This window comes from Sturnira hondurensis, unplaced genomic scaffold (genome assembly GCF_014824575.4).
Source record: "Sturnira hondurensis isolate 20B ecotype Veracruz unplaced genomic scaffold, ASM1482457v3 Scaffold0005252, whole genome shotgun sequence".
Lineage (NCBI taxonomy): Eukaryota > Metazoa > Chordata > Mammalia > Chiroptera > Phyllostomidae > Sturnira > Sturnira hondurensis.
Genome location: NW_028077883.1, coordinates 1,931,669 through 1,951,827, shown reverse-complemented (window position 1 = coordinate 1,951,827; position 20,159 = coordinate 1,931,669). Strand labels below are relative to the sequence as shown.

Here is a 20,159-nt window from a genome sequence, read left to right as displayed (position 1 = left end):
TTTATTGGATTCGTTTGCACAAGAATACAGGCAAGGACCCAACAATAGATTGCATTCAAAAAAGTATGAGGGCTTATTCTCAGTCAGGGTCAGATAGCTAAGGGACCATAAAACTTTGAGCAACCAACTTCTTGCTTGGACCCTTATCATTTACATGAGCGCATTCTAAATAAAGCAGGTTTCACAGGATTTTTACATATTCTTTCTTATGCCTGATTTACCCCGATACCCATCCTTTCCAGCACAGGGCTGCACCGAGTTCCCCATCATAGGTTTTTAGGCTTAAGTGGATTACAGCCAGGAAGTGCTTCTCCCAGATAGAAATGGAGACTAGAGCTATGTCACAATAGCCAAAGGGCAAGGGTCCATTGCTCCCTCTTTGTCGCAGCCTCCCTCCCCCAGAGTCCTTCCATTATGGCCTCCCAAGTGATTGTGTCTGGCTTAGGTTGCCCCTCCTCTGAGGGGTTGTACCTGCCACAGACTAAGCGACCAAGCACTGGGGGCAGGGGATGAAGCTTTGTCTTCTTAGTGGTTCGCATTCTGGAGGTCGCCCACTCAGTCTTAGCCATGGGAGGTTACAACTCCTGAAACCAGGCAGAGTGCTTCCCAACACGGGATGAATTGACATGGAGTCCAAAAATCCTTCTGATTAGAAACAAACAGAAAAAGGCTATTACAGAGTATACAAACTATTGCTTTTCAAGATTAAAAAATAGATGAAGAGACCTAAGAAAATTATCCAGATGCTATTCATCATTCATATAGCATCAAAAATTTCTTTCAATATCAGGTATGAATTCAGTAACATTTTCACCCTAGAAGAGTGACCTGCATATCAAGATTATAATTCGGAGTCACAAAGCAAGTCAGGGAGGATGTAACATTATGATAGCCTACTATAGGGGCAGACATTGTTTTAGCAGACCAAGGGAGAAACATAAATCATATTACTTCTTTGTCTTATAGCTCTGGTGTAAAATGTGCTAACCTTGTCCACATGTTGAAACCAATGATATACGTAATTTTTTTAAAAAGCATTTGATCAGATTATTGGTAGTTGTATAAGTTGTTACTCCACAGTCCTTTTCTTTGCTTTTAGTTTTATATAATATGCCTTTTAAATGTTTTCTATTAGTTTCTGAAAGAAGAGACATTGCTCTAAGGTTTATAACTGTAAGAGCTAATACGTAAGTAACATTTACCTTACTAAGATATATAAAGCCTCTTACATACCTTGTACTATTTAATTCTAAAGACAACCCTATGAGACAGGTCTAGATGGTTCAGCAGTGAACTCTGAAGTCAAAACGCTTGGATTCAAACCCTGGCTCTACCACTTCCTTCCTAGCTAGTTATGTCTGACATTGAACATGTTTTACGCCTTGGTTTCCTCTACTGCCTGGAAAAAAAAAAAAAGGAAGCAGTAATAAATCTGCCTTAAAATGTTGTAATTAGTAGTAAATGAAGTTATACCTAGAAAGCTTAATGTTATCTACGATTGCTTTAGTTTCATCCTGGTACTACTAATGCAAGCCTTTCTCTTGTCTGTTTTCTTTACCTTCTATATAACCAAGAAAAGTGGAGATTTCCTCCAGAAATGAATTCTACCAACCAGACTAAAGGGAAAAGTTGCTACAATGGAAAATATTAAAGTGTAGTATAATTTATATGTATATTTTATTTGATTTGAAATTTAAATTTCAAATTAACTGAATTAAAACACAATTGCTATTAAGAGAAGATAAGCATTTAAGAATTATTGTTACTACAAACATAACTTATTGGGGGATCACTTCATAAATAATATGAATGTCTAACCACTATGCATACACCTAAAACTAAGATGAAATAATGCTGAATATCAACTTTAATTGATAAATAAAACAAAAAAAATGAGGTTGCTGAATGCCATATTTGAGCCTTTTGAGGAAGTGGCTACAGAATAGCATTCTAACATAGTTTCTACCACTGTAAAAAAGCCTTGGATATACAAAATATTTTCTAAGAGTAATGTTAATTGTGTTGAGCAGGCATTACCTTTATAATTGGAAAGAAAAAATGGGATTAAAAGAAAACAAATAGTTTGGGGCAAAGGGGCTTTTTTTTTTTTTAAATAAAAAGAGGACCTATCTGGTTTTATTTGTGCTTGTATCTACTTTACTTCTTCATTCAGACTGATCTTTAAAATGTTGTGAAATAAGAAAGTAGCCTTCACATTCCAGGATAAGAAATGTTGTTTTAGTATAAGCATAATCCTTTGGTGGGAAGTAAAAAAAGACTGATTAAAAAATTGTCAAATGGGGGTGGTAATGAGTACAGCTCAAGGTCCTTTTGCAAATGGCATTCTACCATCTTCAGATCTAATTCTCTGCCTCCATCAAGAGTCACCTGTAGGCACTTAGACTAGACACTCTGTTCCAGACAATTAATTAACTGGCCTTGTATTTATCCACATAACAAATATTGAACACCAAGTATGTGCTAGGTAACATTGTAGTTGTGGAGGATATACCAAGAACTAAAACAGACAAAAACACTTGTCCTCATGGAGCTTATATTTTGGTGAGGGAAGATATTTCAAACAAGTCTGTTAATTACACAGTAGATGGTAATAAGCATGAAGGTGAAAAACAAAATAGGGAAAGACAGAAGGTCATGAAGCTGAAGTAGGATGTAAAATATTGCACGGGAATGGCCTCATTGAAGAGGTGGTATTGGAGCAAAAACTAGAAAAATATTGGAGTGACCCACGAGAGAGAAGTCAAGCTAATACTGGGTGAAAAGAATTCTAAGCCAGGGAAGGGCAAAGCTATGAGGCAGAATGTGTTTCTACTTGTGGAGGATCAAAGAAATGCAGTTGGTTGAGGTGTGTGAGCAAGTGGAGAACAGTAGTACAAAGTGGAGTCAGAAAGTTTTAAGTATCTAGCTTTTACTGATTAAAATGGAGAAATGGTGAGTTTTGAGCAAAGAAATGTTGTATTCTAACTTCTGTACTGAATATCACTTTTGCTTCTGTGTTGAGAGTATATTATACAAAGGGAGATCAGCTGAAAGTTATTTTAATAATCCTGGTTAGATGATGGTTTAAGACCAAGGTGATGCTAGAGAAATCATGTATTGAAAATAGTGAGATTCTGGGTATACTTTGAACATAGAGAAAACATTAACTGATTTAATAAACATGATTTATCCATTTATTGATGGGATGTAGGGTGTTAAAAAAAAGTTAATGAAGATTCCAAGTATTCTGGCCTGAACTATATCAAGAATGGTGTTCCTATAAACTGATTAAAAATGTGAGAATTGAGAGGTGCACAAGTTCAGAATTTGACATGTTACATTTAAGATGCCCATTAGGCATAAACATGCAAAAGTGAAGTGTGTGTGGTGTATACATATACATATGGAAAAAGACCTGTTCTGAGAAATTACCTTGGACATCTAAAGCATGTTGGTGGAAAATACGAGACTGGGTGGAGACTGTAGATAGTGAAAAGGTCCAAAGTGCTTTTCCTTTGTGGCATTCCAACATTAAAAGATCATGAAGATGAAAACACACCACCAAGAGACAGTAGTAAAGCCAATGGTAAAAAAACAAAGACAGTATGGCAGACTAAGGGATGAAAATGTTTCAAGGTGTCAACTGTCAACTGTTACTGTTAGGTCAAAGTGAGTACTGATGACTCGTTTAGAAATACGGAGATAACCAGTGACTTTAACAGAAGCATTTTTAGTGGAATAGTAGCATACAAGCTGATCAGTGCCAGTTAACAAACTTCAAAGTAAAAGTCAGTAAAATTTAGTTCTTCTTTCAAGTACCTGAGAAGCATTCAATTCTTAAAGCTTCACCTTTCCAAAAACAAGTGTGTGCTAACCCAAAACATTTGCATTTATTTTTTAACATATATTTTTTTCCCATTACCATTTAATCCCCTTATGACCCCCTCCACCATCAACCACCTCACTGTTGTCCATGTCCACGAGTCCTTTCTTCCTTTTTGCTCAATCCTTCCACCCCCTAATACCCCTGCCTCCCCACTAGCTGTCATCTGTTCTCCATCTATGAGCAAGATATTTGCATTTAAGTGCTTTTCCTGGTAACCTCATTAAGATGAGGAATTGACAAAGCATTCTGTACCCTAATTAAATAAGCCCGCTAAAAGTATAATTCTAAACAAAGTCACTCATTCAAGAAAAAAAGAGCCAGTTATATTTCCTGGCAGCATTAAAACCTGATGAATTCCTAAGTGACAATCTACTTAATTGCCATTGTAGTTTCTTGAGTAGCAGTAATAGAATTTATATTCTTCAGAATACACTATATTTTATGCCAAATTTAACATTCATTCTCACGTGGGAAATTTCAAGAATACTGAACACAAAGATGGCTATTAATCTTTAAGAATCCATACAATTGTCTTCAACACTAGAAAATGTGATTAAAAATTCCTTAATGTAGCATTTATTTGGAACTGCTTAGTGTTTAATTACTTTGGCCACTGTTTCTTTACACAATTTTAAACTTTCTGAGGTGACTTGTACTAATGCTTCTAAAGCAGTTATCAAGAGGTGGGGATGGGACATTTTGCCCAACAGGGAACATTTGGCAATAACTGGTGGCATTTTTGGTTTTCACAACCTGGAGGAGGAATGCTACTGGCCCATGGTAGTAGAAGACATGGTTGCTGCTAAATGTGACTTAGAAAGTCAATCGTGCTAAGACTGGGAAGCCCTGCTCTGGAGGCTGAAATTATGCAAGAGACATGGGAGCTTAAAATAACTAAAATGTACTCTGCACTCTAGGTTCGACTACTTGGGTTCAAACACCCACATTTGGCTAAGAGAACATACTTGAGTAGTTTAATGTGCATATCAGTTTTCTGAACTTTAAAAATAAATGTGTATTTGAGATAATCCATGTTAATTCAAACATTAAGTTAATTCAGTTCCTGACATATAAAATGTGCTCACTACCTTTTTAAAATGAAATAAACATCAAAATCCAAAATTTTCTATGGTGTAATGACTCAGAAACACTTGATGTAGAAACTTGATATATGGTTAATTCTTGATTAGCTACCACTGAAATGTTAATTTGAGACTTGACTAAAAGGCATGAGCCACATAACAGGTAACATCAATATACACATTAACATTTTCTTCAACTGAATTCTAATTCCACAGACTATTTTGAAAAAAGGTAACTCTCACATTTTCCTCACCTTAAAATTACTACTAATTATTTCCTGGCCTTTGGACACCTGCCAAGACTCAGAATATATCCCCAAATTCTGTCCTTGGCTACTAGCTCCATGGTTACAAGTGGCGGACTCAAATCCAGCTAAAATCCCCACCTAGACCACCGTTGACTGATAACCTTGAACATCTTCAGCAAAGAGAATGTTCACCATGGTAATAATCATTGGTAACAATTACACCTACTTCAATATCAGCAAGTAAATTCCATTTTGCCAATGCCAAAGAGGCTTAAATATTCTTCCTGATGTACCTTTGTATATTTTCCAGTTGCAGTTGTTAATTATGCTCTAGTGAAATTATGGCCTACCACAAAATCAAAGTATCTTACTGAGCAACTTAAAGTCTTATTTTCAAATTACACTCAAGAAATTCTTTAAATTCTAGTATTTATTTCCTATACCCCAGTTATAAAATTCAGAGCGCATTTTCATCATTAAATAGTGAGACACATCAAGTTTCAAACATTTATTAATCAGTGTAAACCCCAACAGAATACACCAACATGATTTCGTGCATTTAGGGGAAATATTTCCTGGTTAAGTGGAAAATTGTGCGGATGACTTCTGGAAGACCTTCATTCTAAGCAGCTTTTTACTGAAACATTTCATTTAGAACTCAGGACCTTCTTTCTTCAGTTTGCTGTAATCTACATTCACTGAGTAGAACTTGGAAAAGAAAAAAAAATTTTTAGATAATCTATCAAATACAGAGATTGTATAGAAGTTTTAGAATTATTTTTATTCAGCTACCTACAGTAAAAATTACAAACATGAATTTTTATTAATTACTTATAATGTGAAAGTTATTAAAAGATAAGACACCCAAACTCCAGCTCTTTATTAACAATTTTGTAAGGTCAAAATATTCAGTCTACTGCAAAAGCGCAGTGCTAACTAGTATACTCTGTCAGTCAAAACCTCTAAAAAATTCTTATTACATAGTGAATAAGAATTCCTTTTGATACACACTTCCAACTCTTAAGTTTTTACTTTCATGTCCACTCAGGATACAGATAATCTCCAACAGAATACAGGAATAGCAAGAATTATCACCCTTACTTTGATTAGCAAAGTTTTATAAGTTAGACAGGAGAGATTTATAGCAACCAGGATAAGCCAGTAATGTGGTAATGCTTTGTTGTGTGGTTTACATAACTTTTTAGATACAAATCAGCTTACTTTGATAGCTTTTCCCCACATTACGTTCCTAACCCAGACTACATCAATATCAAACTGACATCTGACCATCTTTGGTACAAAAGCTTTTAAATAGTACTATATTTTTGGTTTTTGAATAATACATTTAAATTATACTAAATATTTGGACGTTGTCATTTCCAAAAACTTTCTTACATTAAAAATAATATTAGATTTCTTACTACAAATGCTTTAAAAGCTTCCTCTCAATCTCAATAACTTCTTTTAAATGACTCATGTCTTAAACTGACTCCACACTGAGGAAACATTAGAATTTGTACATAAGCCCAAATAAGGCTATAATCTTGGGTTTACTCATTCTTGTGCCAAACAACACTGATGAAATTGTGCTATATATAATTACTTGAAGACTCAAAAAAAAATCGCAGAATCATTCACCCTTTGGGGATTTAAACAAGAAGCTCATAAATCTGTATCCTTTTAAGTCCCTTGTTTTCTTTCTCCAAACACACCCTAACTATCTCTAACAAAAAATTGTTATTCATTTGACTGTAAAAAAAAAACCCAGGTAGTAAAGTCTATCCTTGATATCCTTGAGGTAACACTTTCATAGGTAGAGAAGTAGGAATAAGCCCTAAAGCAGTATTCTTTGTTCTGACAATATTCTCTCATGAAGCAACTGAATCTAGCTAGTAGGTCTTAAAAACAAAACAAAACAAAACAAAAACTATGCTACTGCTAACATGTTAACAAAATATTATGGGAATGTTTGTAAAAGAAACTACAGGTTTAAGAAAATAAAAATTTGGGGGCCTTTTTAAATAGACGCCAGGCACTACAGGCAGAATGTTTTGTTTATCTTGGCTAGTTAACACAACTTTACTCATTCTCTATAAAAGAGGCAATGAAGATCAGGTTGCCAAACACTGAATAAGCAGCATCGAGCCACTATACCCATGCAGAGTATAAAGGTCACAGTATCTTTTCCAGTTTTTTTTTTAAACAAACCAGGCTTCTCATGTATTTGCTTCTATTTAGTTCCATGTGCCAGTATCAAAATTCTTGAAGTAATTTTCAAATCTGCTTTTTCAGCTTCCATGTCCCCATTCTTTTTCTGAATTTAATTGCTACCTTGAAGGTCTTTAGAACAGCTGGGAAGGCAGGACATATTCTGATCTTGACTTTGGGCTTTTTATTTAACTGAGAAGTGTTGCTGAGCTGTTGATGCTTAAATCCTATTTCAGTCCCCTCTCTGATTTGTATTAGTTAGCTTTGTAAAGAGGCAACAAATAACCTCCAAATCTTAGTGATTTACAACAAAGGTTTATTTTTCATTCAGATCATATACCACTTACAAACTAATTTGTCCCTGTTCTCCTGATTCCTATCCTAGGCTGAATGTGTAATCCTTAACTGTCAATGTTGGTCTCACAACAGATGGAAAGGCACAATGCGGGTAACCACACACTGGTTTAGAAGTGGCAGATATCACTTCCCCTCACTTATGATTTGCCAGAGGAGGTCACATGGTCAAACCTGATGTCAGTGAGCCATAAAAACAAATTCTCTCACGTGAAGGGCAGTGAATGATAAAATCACCTAGTCTACCTCACTAAGGGTTTAGAAGCAGTAGTAGGCTTCATTCTTTCTAGGCTCACTAATTTCTGGACTTGTTCCCTTTTATTTCTGCTTGCAAATCATCCAATTCTTATAAAAGCCTATCTCTTAACAAATACAGCCAGCAGTAATAGTCCATTAACATCCTGTTTCCCAAAATCTTTTCCTGTAACAGCTCTGCAGGGACTTGTCCACCTTCCAAGCACAGTAGGTGACACTTTATCAAATATTTTGCTATTGTAAGATTTATCTTTCCAGGATCTAACATCAGTGTCACAGCTACTCGAAGCCCAATCTGTGCCACGCACGTTAGATTTTTATTGTAGCAACAATCCGTCTCCGAATTCACGTGGCCTCATACTGGCATGTTGTCATTTCCCAGAGCACTGGTAACTGGCTTCATTATCAGAATCACCTGGGAAGCTTCGTAAACTACACAGACCCAGAGACTCCAAAATGTTCCTTGGCAGAAGGATCAATGCCTATTTTTTGGTTTTCTTTTTTAAACTTTATTGGATACGAGTCAATTTTCTCTAGAATGGACTTAATTTAAACAAATTTATGAGAGGGGAAAAAAACCCTACAACGCCTGTTTATATTTTTTGAGGCAAAATTTAACAGAGATCAGATGGCTCATGTTAGCTTCACTGATACATTTTTATTTCTTATAATGAGGTCATTTTAGAAATTTGGAAGCCAAATTATAATCCAAAGGTTAAGTGTAAAGCTTGGAATCAGCAAAAGGTGATAATTATCTTAAAAGTTGCTGTTACCAGTAATGAGAGCATCCATCTCCATTATGGCGGTGCATCTCCTAGCACAGGTGGCAGACACAAGGCCCTCAGGCCGAATCCAGCCCTCCACCTTGTTTTATCCAGCCCGGCACCTTCTTTCTACCCAGCGGCAGTGCCGAGCTCTCCCTTAACAGTTAAGGAGTAGTTGCATTTATACAGTCCTCAAATTACATTCGGCCCTTTGAAGGCAACCGCAAGGCTGATGTGGCCCCCAGTGAAAATGAGTTTTGACACCTCTGTAAGGAGTCCTAGACACACATTGGTCAGACTACCTCTTCTTGAAAGTGCTTATGCAAACTATTATTTTTCTTTTGATGAAGCAGTCTGATATAGTAGAAAGTGCATGAATGAGTTATATACTTTAAATAGGTAAGCTGTATGGTATATAAAATTATACCCTATAAAACTGCCCCCCTTTTGTTTTGTTTTGGGTTTTTTTGATGTTGCAAGGGTTTGTCTTTACATACAAAAATTTTACACGTTAAGGAGGGTTATGTTTGGGGAATCAATAAATGGTCTCAGATATTAACAATATGGATGGACCTTGAGGGCATTATGCTAAGTGAGCTAAGTCAGACAGAGAAAGACAAATACTGTATAATATCACTTATATGTAAAATCTAAAAAGCTGAACTAATAAAAACAGAGAATAGAATGCTGGTTACTAAGAGACGGAAGAACTGGGAGGACGTTGTTTAAGGGTACAAACTGGCACCTAGTAGATAAGTTCTGGAGACCTAGTCAACTGTATTACAAATTCCAAAGTCACCAAGAAACTAGATCTTAAGTGTTCTCTACACACCCCCCAAAATGATAATTATGTGATAGGATAAAAGTATTAGTTAATGCTACTGTAGCAATCATGCTGCAATATACCAAACCAACATGTATAAACCTAAACGTCATGTCAATTATATTAAAAAAACAAAAAAGGTTCCAGTCCATGAAATCATTCTTCGGAAGAGTAGTTCCACAAACCACTCCTCAGAAAAGGTGTTAAAAAATTTACCTAGAAGGTTCACGGTAAAATTTCAGATTCATCTGACTTTCATTTCTTCCTACTAATCTTCACATGAAATATTTCAACCATACCAAGAAGAGCTGCCAGCCAAAACATTTATTTTACTAGATCAGTGTTACCCTGAGTGTGGTTCCTGGACCAGCAGTGTCAGCATCATGGGAAACCTTGTTAGAAATGCAAATCCTCCATCTCCACAACAGACCAGTTGGATCAGAACCTAGGGTGGAGCTGAAAAATCTAAACAAACTCTCCAGTTGATACCTATGTTCAGTGAAGCTTGAGAAAAACTATACTAGACTAACATCTATGAAAATGGTAAATAGCTATACTGTCTCTCCCCTTTTCTTCATCAAATCAGTAGAATTGAGATATTATCTTAATTTCATAGCCCAACTCTAGTCTGTGAATAAACTTCTTAGCAGAAATACTTATTAGAAAAACACACCAGTTTAATTTCACAGAACAGTCTAGCAGCTCTTGAAAGTTCTCTATAATGGAACTTTACCTGTGTATCCAACTGCAAAAACAAACTACTCCATGAAAAACTTTATTAAAACACACTCTAGCACTCTGAAACAACTTTGTAGCTTACCTTATATTGCTCATTGGGACCCAGCTTGTTCCAGGGTTCTGGGTTATTCTTTCTGTCCCAACTAAAACAAAACATAGCAATAAAAAATGATTTAAAATAGTTTTGCACTTCTTAAAAAGCTAATGTTTTGAAAAGATCGGTCTCACTTCTTATTAAGTGAGAAGTATGGTGTTTTCATTGTAAGTTTAAACAGAGAAAGGGTCTATAATAAGGAATCCCATGCAATCGATTAGAAAAAAGGTAAACAGAACCTCTTGGGGCAGTTGTCCTTGTCCTTATCCCTGTCACGGGAAACTTCATTCTTGACTATTACTAAAGTTTTCTATTTCATCAATGAAGTGATATATAGAAAAGTGCATAAAACAGGCTTGCTTTTTCCTTCGCCTGGTGTTTTCCAACTTAATTTTAAAAATGTTATTACGGAAAAGCAAGCAAAAATCATGTATATGTGTCAGCGACCCTGATTAAGCTTTTTATAAAAATAATCACCACAATATTTACAAGATAGGTATTAGCAGTTCTACTCTACAGGATTGGAAAATGAGACTCAAGAGAAATTTAGATGATTTTATGAACTAGGAAAAGCAAACGGCAACAGAAGAAATGGGATCAGAACCTACTGTATGACTACAAAACTCAGGTTCTTTCTATTACTTGCTGCTGCCTCCCCAGAAAAACTGTTCCTGCTATGCTAGCTTGATAAACCATCAAAGTTTCAAATGTTTTAAGTACTTACCAGACATCTGGGTTGAACATTGCCAGGCGCATGACATACAGCAGTGCCCCAGTACCCCCCGCTCCAATAAATACAAAGAGGGGGATCAACTAGAACCAAACACAAAATAGACAAGAATTATTCGTTGTCTTCAAAACCTAGATACTGATAACAGAAAAGCTACAGTAGCTTCTACATATTGATTCCTAAGTTTCAAACCGCTATTTTTCAATTCTGTTTAAAAATTTTAATAAAGGTAGTTCTTACATTTAAGTAGTATTTCTTATTACGGTGCTCAAAAGAATGAAGTGGAATTTCCAAAGGATGTGAAGATGATACTGGTTTAATGTAGAAAAAAATACTCAAGTTTCAAAACCTCCCAAGAAAATATATCATCTACTTTACCTTTCTAACTTTTATGCATCATTCCCATTAAATATTCCAGCTTCCTTTATTTTGAGGCTTGAAAAACAAGCTCTTGGCAAAAATACTTAAGCCTGCCTTGACATACACATCATAAAGGACATAAACTGAGTAGACAGAAACACACCGGTTACAAATATTAATTTTAGGCATAGTCTCTGATATTGCTACCAATGCTTCGTGAGTAAACAAACGAATTTAAGATAAAGATTAAAGACTGCGTAATTTAGCTTTTTAAACCACAGTACATTGATGTGCTAGGGGAAAATGAGAGACACTGAACTTGACAGCAATTAAATTCTGAGCCAAATTCCTTCAAGATATCAATAGGTTGAAATAAACTGAGGATTCCACCATCGTAGACCCTGTTTGCCACAAGGCCTGGCGGTTCAACAGAGTGTACGGGATCCCAGACGGCAGAAAAAATGGGTAACCCAAGCTTTACTTGTCTCTAACCCACACAGAGCACAATCACTCCCCTTCGTCCGAGGAATCCGCAAGAAGCCACGGCTACCAAACTGTTCCAACATTCACCAGTTTATTTTCCTCCTTTCCTCGAACGTACTCCTCACCTTCAGCCAGCCAGCCCCAGCCCCACCAAGCTCGGCGAGGAAGGTCAGGGCTCAAGGGCCTGGAGCAGATAGGGCAAAAAGAGGCCAGGTCCGGCCTCCAGGAGCGAACCAGTAAGCGACAGGGAAGGAGGAAGCTCCCAAGGCACTGGGGCAGCCGCAGTGTCGCCGCAGTCCCGCACAGGGTGCCCACCCGGGGACCGGTCACGAACTTACGCTAGGATGCTTCTTAGCCTGCCCGAGGATCTGACGGAGCATGGCTACGGCAGAAGATCCCGGAGAGAGGGAAAGGAAAGCCGCACAGCCCGGGAACAAGTAGTAAGCAGAGGATGAGCGGGCGTCCAAAGTCACCCAGGACCTCCTACCTGAAGGTCCCCTGGGCACCCTGCGGCAAGAGGGCCTCCGCGCGGCTGTCCGTGGCAGCGCCTGCTTCACCTGGAGCCTCACGCGTCCACGCTAACCTAACCAGACCTTTGGCGATCCACTCCGAGCGAAACTTTCTTACTCCTGTGCCATGTGCATTCCCAACGGGTAATTTGTTCCTTCAGAACTAGAACACTTGTATTGACCAGACAGGCACTTTTTCAGGAGGCCTCGCGTGGGGAGACGGAGGCGGGCGCGCGCTCCCCGCCCTCCGGGTCCTCTCGCCTGGCGCCTGCCCGCCGGGCAGGTCCGCGCGCCGAGGCGCTGGGGGCGCGCGTGCGGGGCGCGCGCCGGCGGGTCCTGACCGCCGCAGAGGGAGTACAGCGGCGCCTCCGGCAGCTGAGCGCCTGGCGCTTGGAGGGCAGGTCGAGTCTCTTGCCGCTAAGGTCACTGACTGCGGTTTACGAAGACTGCAGCTGCTTCCTGTCTTAGACTGTCGCTTACGGGCAGAGGATAAAAACTAGTAAATGCTTTAAAGATGGCAATAGTTCTGCCATTGTGATCTCTAAACCTTCAGGTCCCTGAACCTCAATTGAACGTGCAACGTCGCAAAGACATTTGTGACATTGCCTTCTCCCCGGCCTCAAAATAGCATTCTTCAAATGTCTTATCAACGGTCGTTTCCCTACACACCTTTTCCAGTAACACAGTACAGTTTTCATATCTCTCTCCCCCATCTCGGTCACCCCAAAGCTTTCTATGGGTCAAATTTTAGGGGGCGCTAGGGGTAAACTGAGTTTAAAAGCATTAATCAAATGATCAAACAGGTAATTGGGTCTGAGAGGAGTAGGAAAAGGCTCCTTCTATAAAGTAACGTTAGACCTGAAGGAGAAGTGGACGTTAACTGACTGAAAATGGAGGATGCAGGTGTACAGAACAGAGGTAACAGGTGATAGGTCTGAATCCAGAGAGACCTTTTGAGAAGTTGCAGGAGGTCTGGTATGGCTGGCACTTGAAGAATGAGGGGATCAGATCTGAGGAGCCAATGACCACTTACTTGCACAACGTGAGTGTTATGTTGAAAGAATTGGGAAGTTAAGCAAAGCAAGATACTGTGGTTTCAAATGATTGCTTTGTGAAGAATGAATTAAAGGAGATTAGCGTGAAACCGGAGGCACTGGTTAATGAGTCATTGCAACAGTCAGTATGTGAGATAATGGTAACTAGTGTAGAAAATGCAATAATGAAGACAAGATTCCATAAGTATTAAGGAAGTAGCACCAACAGGATTTAGTGATGTGTAGAATATGGGAAAGTGAGAAGATGGATAAGTCTAGGATACTTTCTTCAGAGGTTCAATTTTTTACTATCTGTGTGGAGGTTGACATCAATTATTAAATAAGGAGCAATAGAGAATGATGGGTGTGTATGTAGGATTCAAGGAGATTTATGTAGGGCAGAAGAGCAACCTGGATTAAAGAATATATTTAGGACTCAATTTGTTGATGGGAATTGAAGCCATATGACTGAATGAGACAGATTGTTTAGGGAGAGAAGAAACAGTGAAAAGAGAAGCAAAGGACGTGGAGCTGAGGAAGTCCAACATACAATGCTTGGGAGAAGAGATATGGCCAGTAGGGGAAAAAAAGATAAATGGTTATTATCAAGATGATGTATCATGAAGCTTAGGAAGACTAGTATCTTGTTCATTCATTCAGTAAATCTTTACTGAGCGTGTAGTCTGTGCCAGGCACAGTTCTTCTAGGTAGATGTCAGGGAACGAGAAACTTGTTCTGTCCTAATGGAGCTTCCATGCTGGTTGGAAAGACAAACTGTAAACAAACAATTAAGATAACTTTAGATAGTGATAAACCAATTAAAGAGAATAATGAGACAGAAGCACACAGGGGAGGGGAGGAAAGTTTCCTTTAGTGACAATAGACAAGGAAGGTCCATCTAAAGAGGTAATATCTGAGCTGAATCTAAATGAAAAGAAGGAGGTAACCTGGTGAAGATCTGTGAGAAGAACATTTCAATTGTCAAGAGAAGTGGTTTTGAAGTAAAAAAAAAAAAAAAATGCTCAGGGGAGGCCAATGTGGTTGATCCATAACAAAGTAGAGAAGAAAATGAGATCAAAGAGACTGTAAAGGCCTCTCTGACATTGACCTTACAGACTATGGTAAGAAGGATGGCTATGTTTTAAAATTTAAGCACAAAAATCATGAAAAATATTTAGAAGTGACTATAGAAACCTAACAGCACTAAGTATAGGTAGGATTTCAGCAAAGAAATTAGAAGGGGATATTTTATTTTTAATGATAACAGTTGATAATGAAATAAAGAATACCACTGAATTCAGCCCTGGCCAGGTAGCTCAGTTGGTTAAAACATTGTCCAGATATACTGATACAGGGTGCAGCCAAGGGGGGGCCCAGAAAAGATTTGGAATGGTGTCCAGAACTCAAAGTGTACAGAAATATTGGAGGAAATATTAGGATGTCCTCACCGCCCCCCTCCCCAAGGTGTCAGTTGGGGGAAGGGACAAATGGAGCAGGGCCATTGAGAGCTGTTTTGCATAGCAACAGGTTTGCAGCTAACCTCTGGAATGGTCATTTAACATATCTATAACCTTTAACTGGTTTTATAGATATGTTAAATAGCTGTGGCCAAGTTTTGGGCCAGGGAGAAGTGAGTGGCTGCTACCCAGGCTAGGATTGGGAGCTGCTGCTCAGAGAGGGCTGCTTGAGAGCCATGTGGCTTTAGCAGAGTGGGGGCTACCCAGGCTGGAACTGGGGCTGCTTCTCAGAGTGAGGACCCTCTGTAGCCTTTAGGAGAGAGCCATGTGGCTTTAGCAGAGTGAGGACCCCCTCTTGGCCAGATGAGGGGGAGAGCCACGCTATTTAGAAAGATGTAGACCCCTGTAGCCATTAGGAGGGAGAGCCATGCAGTTTCAGCAGAGTGCAGACCCCCTCTTGGCCAGGTGGAAGAGAAAACCACGCAACTTTGCCAGAATGGAGATCCCTGCGGCCAGGTGAAGAAGAAAGACGCGCTTTCGGTGGAGTGCGGCTTTGGTAGAAGAGGCCCACGCAACTTTGGCGTGCTCCCTTTGGCTGAGTAGCCTGGAAAGCAGGAGAGACTTTGACTAGGACTTGGTACAAAGAACTCTTGCCGGTGAAAGGTGCCGCATGACTTTGGATTAATTGGAGATCCTGCCTGGACAGGCAGGCAACACAGCTCACGTGCCAGCGGCCTGGGAGAAAAACGGACGTGTGCTCTTTTCCTGATTTACGGTACCCGGAGTTGGGACAGTGGGAGAAGGCAGCTGTGTGTGTGTGTAGGTGTATACCCTTAAAGACTTTAATATTTCAAGGAAGGCATTAGGCCTGAATAGCATTAAATAAACATTTTGTTTCCTTTTCACAAATCTCTGGCATTGAGAGATGTGTTTCCAATTGGCGGCGGACAGAAGGACCTTAAGATTTTAGTGTATCGTCCTTGGGAGGGGTCTCTGTTTTCTGCAGCAGTTTTTGGCATCCGTCGGTGGGCCAAGTATTGCCCCCCCCTCGGACCCTTTGTTCGGTAACAATACCAAGGTTGAGGGTTCGATCCCCAGTCAGGACACATACAAAAAAATCAACCAATGAATACATAAATAAATGGAACAACAACTCTAACTCTCTCTTTCCTCCCCATTCCCTCTCTCCCTCCCTTTATCTCTCTCTAAAATCAATCAATAAAAAATTTTAAAAAGATCCTGAAGTTAATGAATGTGTATTCAAGAAAGTAGCCATTCTCAACTGAACAATTTGAAAGTCAAACACATAAAGGTGTGGCTCTCCCACCAAAGCCTGATGGGGTTTAAGTGACTGAAATTAAATCTAGAGAAAGAAACAGGTAACTGTTAAAAAATTGTCAGTATGGCTTTTTTGATGGGGTTTACTGGAGTCAAATGGAAGAGAAGTAGACCAAGTAGTGCTGAAAAAAACATCAGCCTTGGGATCAAGTATCTGTGACCCCGTTTGAAATGTGTCAGGACACTTGGATTCACCAACCATCTGGAATTGGGAAGCAGGCTGAGAGATTTGCTTATCTTCCAAGGAAAGCCTATTTTATAATGTCCTCTTTAGTGGATCTAAGATAAGACTTTCCAGAATGGAAGACAGGAACCACAGGGAAGAAGGAAATAGAACTAATCCCAAAATAGCAATATCAAGGCCTAATCAAGGAATATTCCACACCTTCAGCCAGCAGCAACTTCTGCCTTGTGAGATTTTCAGGACCAGTGTGTGTCACCCATTCTTTCTCTTTCTGAACAGTATAAATGTACTTAACTACAGTCATGCAATTCCTGTTCTACCATTGTATTTTGCACATTGTGAGGTGAATAATTGTCACTTCACAGGTCTCCAGATCAAAAGGAAACGTACCCGGAACAAACAGAGACCACAGCATTGTTCGGGGATCCTGGGATTTGAGGTGGCAATGATAATAACATAGGACTTTCAGGTTAACTCCCTTGGGGAGTAGGGTGAGTATATTTTGAAATAGGAAAGGAGAAGGATTGAAATGATTGCAGTCAGAAGGGCAGACGGCCCTGCCTGGCGTGGTCAGTTGGAGTGTTGTCACATAGACCAAGAGGTCTTGGGCTTGATTTCTGGTCAGAGCTCATGCCCGAGTGTCTGTCTGTCTGTCTGTCTCTCTCTCTCAAAAAAAAAGCAATGAAAATATGTCCTCAGGTGAGGATTTTTTAAAAAGGGCAAATTGTGGTAGATTGTCTTTTTATTCATAATATTTAATGTCCTTCCTAGGAAAAGATTGTATTTCTAGGTCCTTCCTTATACCACGCTTAGGCAGATGACTTGATTTGAGCAATAAATATACAAAAGTAAAATTACTGATAATTCTGTGGGGCCTGATAAGACCTTAACTACAATCTCCACAGAATGATCAGGCCATAAAAAGAGAGAAAATATACATTCCATATATATGAAATGGTCTGAATTAAGCAGAAGAAATCAAAGTTCATAGTGTAAGTGTATAATGTATAGGAGGAATTGAAATGAGGTTAGTGTGATGAGAGCTTAGGTTGCATAAGAAGGTGTTATCAGTCAGAGTCAGGTTGCATAGGAAGGTGTTTTAAGGTGTTAACCTTAAAAGGTTAGCCCGGATTTTTAAGAATTTTGGATTTGGAACTATTGTTTTGGCATTGAAGACTCATACAAAGTTTTGTATCTAAACATGGGATCAAACAACCATAGGGCATGATATCTTAAATGATTTGGAGCTGTTTTTTTAAATTATCCTGCTCCCGAGACCTGGGCCCTCTGGATTTCTTGTTCCTTTGCTTGATTTAATTTGGTGAATGATTATAAAATACACAAAGATCATATAAATATTACTTGTTTGAATGAAACGTAAGGTGTACGATGACCAGCTCTAAAAACATCTAGCCAGTATATTAATAGGACCCCCCTCCCCCAAATGATTTCTGTTGCAGTTTCTCTGAATAAACAAGCCTAAAAAACTCTGGAAGCTATAGTGATTATGCATCATTAATGTGTGACAGTAAAGAAATAGGTTCTTTAGAGAGAAATGGTTTGATAAGTGAGCCATGGAGTGCAATTATATTGATGTAAATTCAAGGCAGAATCTTATATTTTTACTCTGCTTGCATTTAGGCATTTAATTATTTTTCTAGCAGGTAAATTGACAAGTGGAGTTGTTTTTCTGATAATACAAATACAAATTATACCTTCAGTTGTTAATAAAGATTCTGTAGCTAGCCTTAATCTAAAAATAAATATGCTCTTCCATTAGTATTATGGCTACTTAGCATAAACTGTATTTAATTATAAAATTTCTACTAGAAAAGTGAAATCATATTTTGGCCTGTGAAAGTTTACTTTCCTATTATAAATATCAAAGCTTCATATATCTCATCAGGTTAAATTAAAACTGAAGCACTTTACATACAAAATTCAATGAATACTAAAAAGTAAAGAAACTCTAGCAATTTGAAATAAGTGGTACTTCTCATCACTGGAAACTTACAGCTAAATAGTTCTAGGAAAACTGTATTTACAATTTCTAGAATATTATACCATATACCTAAGTCATCAGGTTATAGCCTTTTTTAAAAAATGTTTTATTACTCTTCTATGTTGCCGTTTATTATCTGCGATTTCTATCTTTTCTATGAATCCATCTATTCAATCATTATTTATTAATGTTCATTTATTAAACATGTATTAAGTGCCTACTATGTATTGTTCAGTATACCGAGTGTTGGGAACTGCTCTGCCTGGTTTCAGGAGCTATAACCCTTACATGGCTAAGGCTGAGTGAGCGACCTTGGGACCATAAGCCACTAAGGAGACAAAGCTTATCTCCCTGGCAGGGGCACTGCCTCTGCTCCTTTTACTTCACCCTGCCTGGCCCCCAGTGCTTGATTGGTTAGCTAATCACGGGTAAGATTCCTCGAGGGAGGGATGACCTAAGACAGGCAAGATCCCATGGGCTCCAGGGAAGGACTTGGGGGCTACAGAAAAAGAAGATGATGGACCCTCATCCCTTGGCTTTGACATAGCCTGAGTCCTCATTCTGTGTACAAGAAGTCTCCTAATCTCTTGGCTGCCTTACTTCCCCTGCCTGATTTAAGCCTGAAACAATGCCTTAAGCCTGAAACAATATAGGTGGTGGGTGCAGTCCTGTTCTGGAAAGGGTGGGTTCCCAATCAGGCCTAAGAAAGAATGCATAAAATCCTGTGAAGCTACTTTGCTAATACCCTCAATTTAAATAATAAGGGACCAAGCAAGAAGTGAGTTTGTTTCCCCCAAATTTTATGGCACTTTAGCTATCTGACCGAGACTCAGAATAAACCCTCAGAGTTCTTTGAATGTTACCTATTGTTTAATCATTTCTGCCTGCCAATGATTGATGAGCTTCATTCTTGTGTAAATTCAACACAATAAAAGCTTGTCAAGGCAAGGGTCCCGGCACTCTCCTCTTAAGAGGGTGGCCACACTGTCCCTTTTCCTTCACAGGACTCAGTAGTCCATGTGAATTTGTTTCATATCTCATCCATAACGCCGCAGACACAGGGCCAGTGTCTGCACCACTGAGTACTTAGGATAAGAAAAATAATACCCTGCCATCTTTCTTTAACACCTTGTAGTCCAGAGGGGCTGTGGGTATAATTATAAAGCTTGTGACAAGTGCCACAATAAATACAGATATATGGCTTAGGCTACTGGGTGTATAGTGTCCACACCAAGATCAAGAATACAATTTTATTTTTTGAATATTGAGTCTAGGATAACTATGATATTTGCAATCAAAGATACTCTGAATACTGGCAGAAACATCACTCAAGAGTTGTTTGGTCTGGCAGTGTACATTGTAAAAGGAAAGGCCACATTAGTGAGCTTGTCTACAAAGAATGTATAAGAAGGAAAGTATGAAGAGAAAAGAGGGTCAATGTTAAGAGAACATGATTAAAATGAGGACCAGACCAGGAGGGAGGAGTCAGAATAGAAAAGTTAGAATAAGTCAGAGATGTAGGCAGGTATATCAGTCAGAGTTCAATCAGAGAGAGAGAGAACTTCCCAGATATATACATATATAATAACAGATTTATTGCAAGGAATTGG

At 38.7% G+C, this 20,159-nt stretch overlaps 1 protein-coding gene across 1 annotated transcript; it reads right to left on the bottom strand.

The window, feature by feature from the left end:
* Positions 1–5,709: 5,709 nt before the first annotated feature.
* COXFA4 (cytochrome c oxidase associated subunit FA4) lies at positions 5,710–12,529 on the bottom strand. The gene is made up of 4 exons (XM_037046394.1): positions 12,364–12,529; positions 11,177–11,265; positions 10,441–10,501; positions 5,710–5,924 (listed from the first exon to the last, which is right to left on the bottom strand). The coding sequence occupies exons 1-4, from the start codon at positions 12,403–12,405 to the stop codon at positions 5,868–5,870; spliced, it is 249 nt and encodes an 82-aa protein (XP_036902289.1). The 5' UTR covers positions 12,406–12,529; the 3' UTR covers positions 5,710–5,867.
* Between the last annotated feature and the right edge of the window lie 7,630 nt (positions 12,530–20,159).

Coding starts and splice junctions, on each gene's coding strand:
- COXFA4 (XM_037046394.1), bottom strand. CDS start 12,405: ATGCTCCGTCAGATCCTCGGGCAGGCTAAGAAGCATCCTAGC. Junction 10,502..11,176: donor ATGTTCAACCCAGATGTCTG/GTAAGTACTTAA, acceptor GTTTTGTTTTAG/TTGGGACAGAAAGAATAACC. Junction 5,925..10,440: donor GTCCCAATGAGCAATATAAG/GTAAGCTACAAA, acceptor TTCTTTTCCAAG/TTCTACTCAGTGAATGTAGA.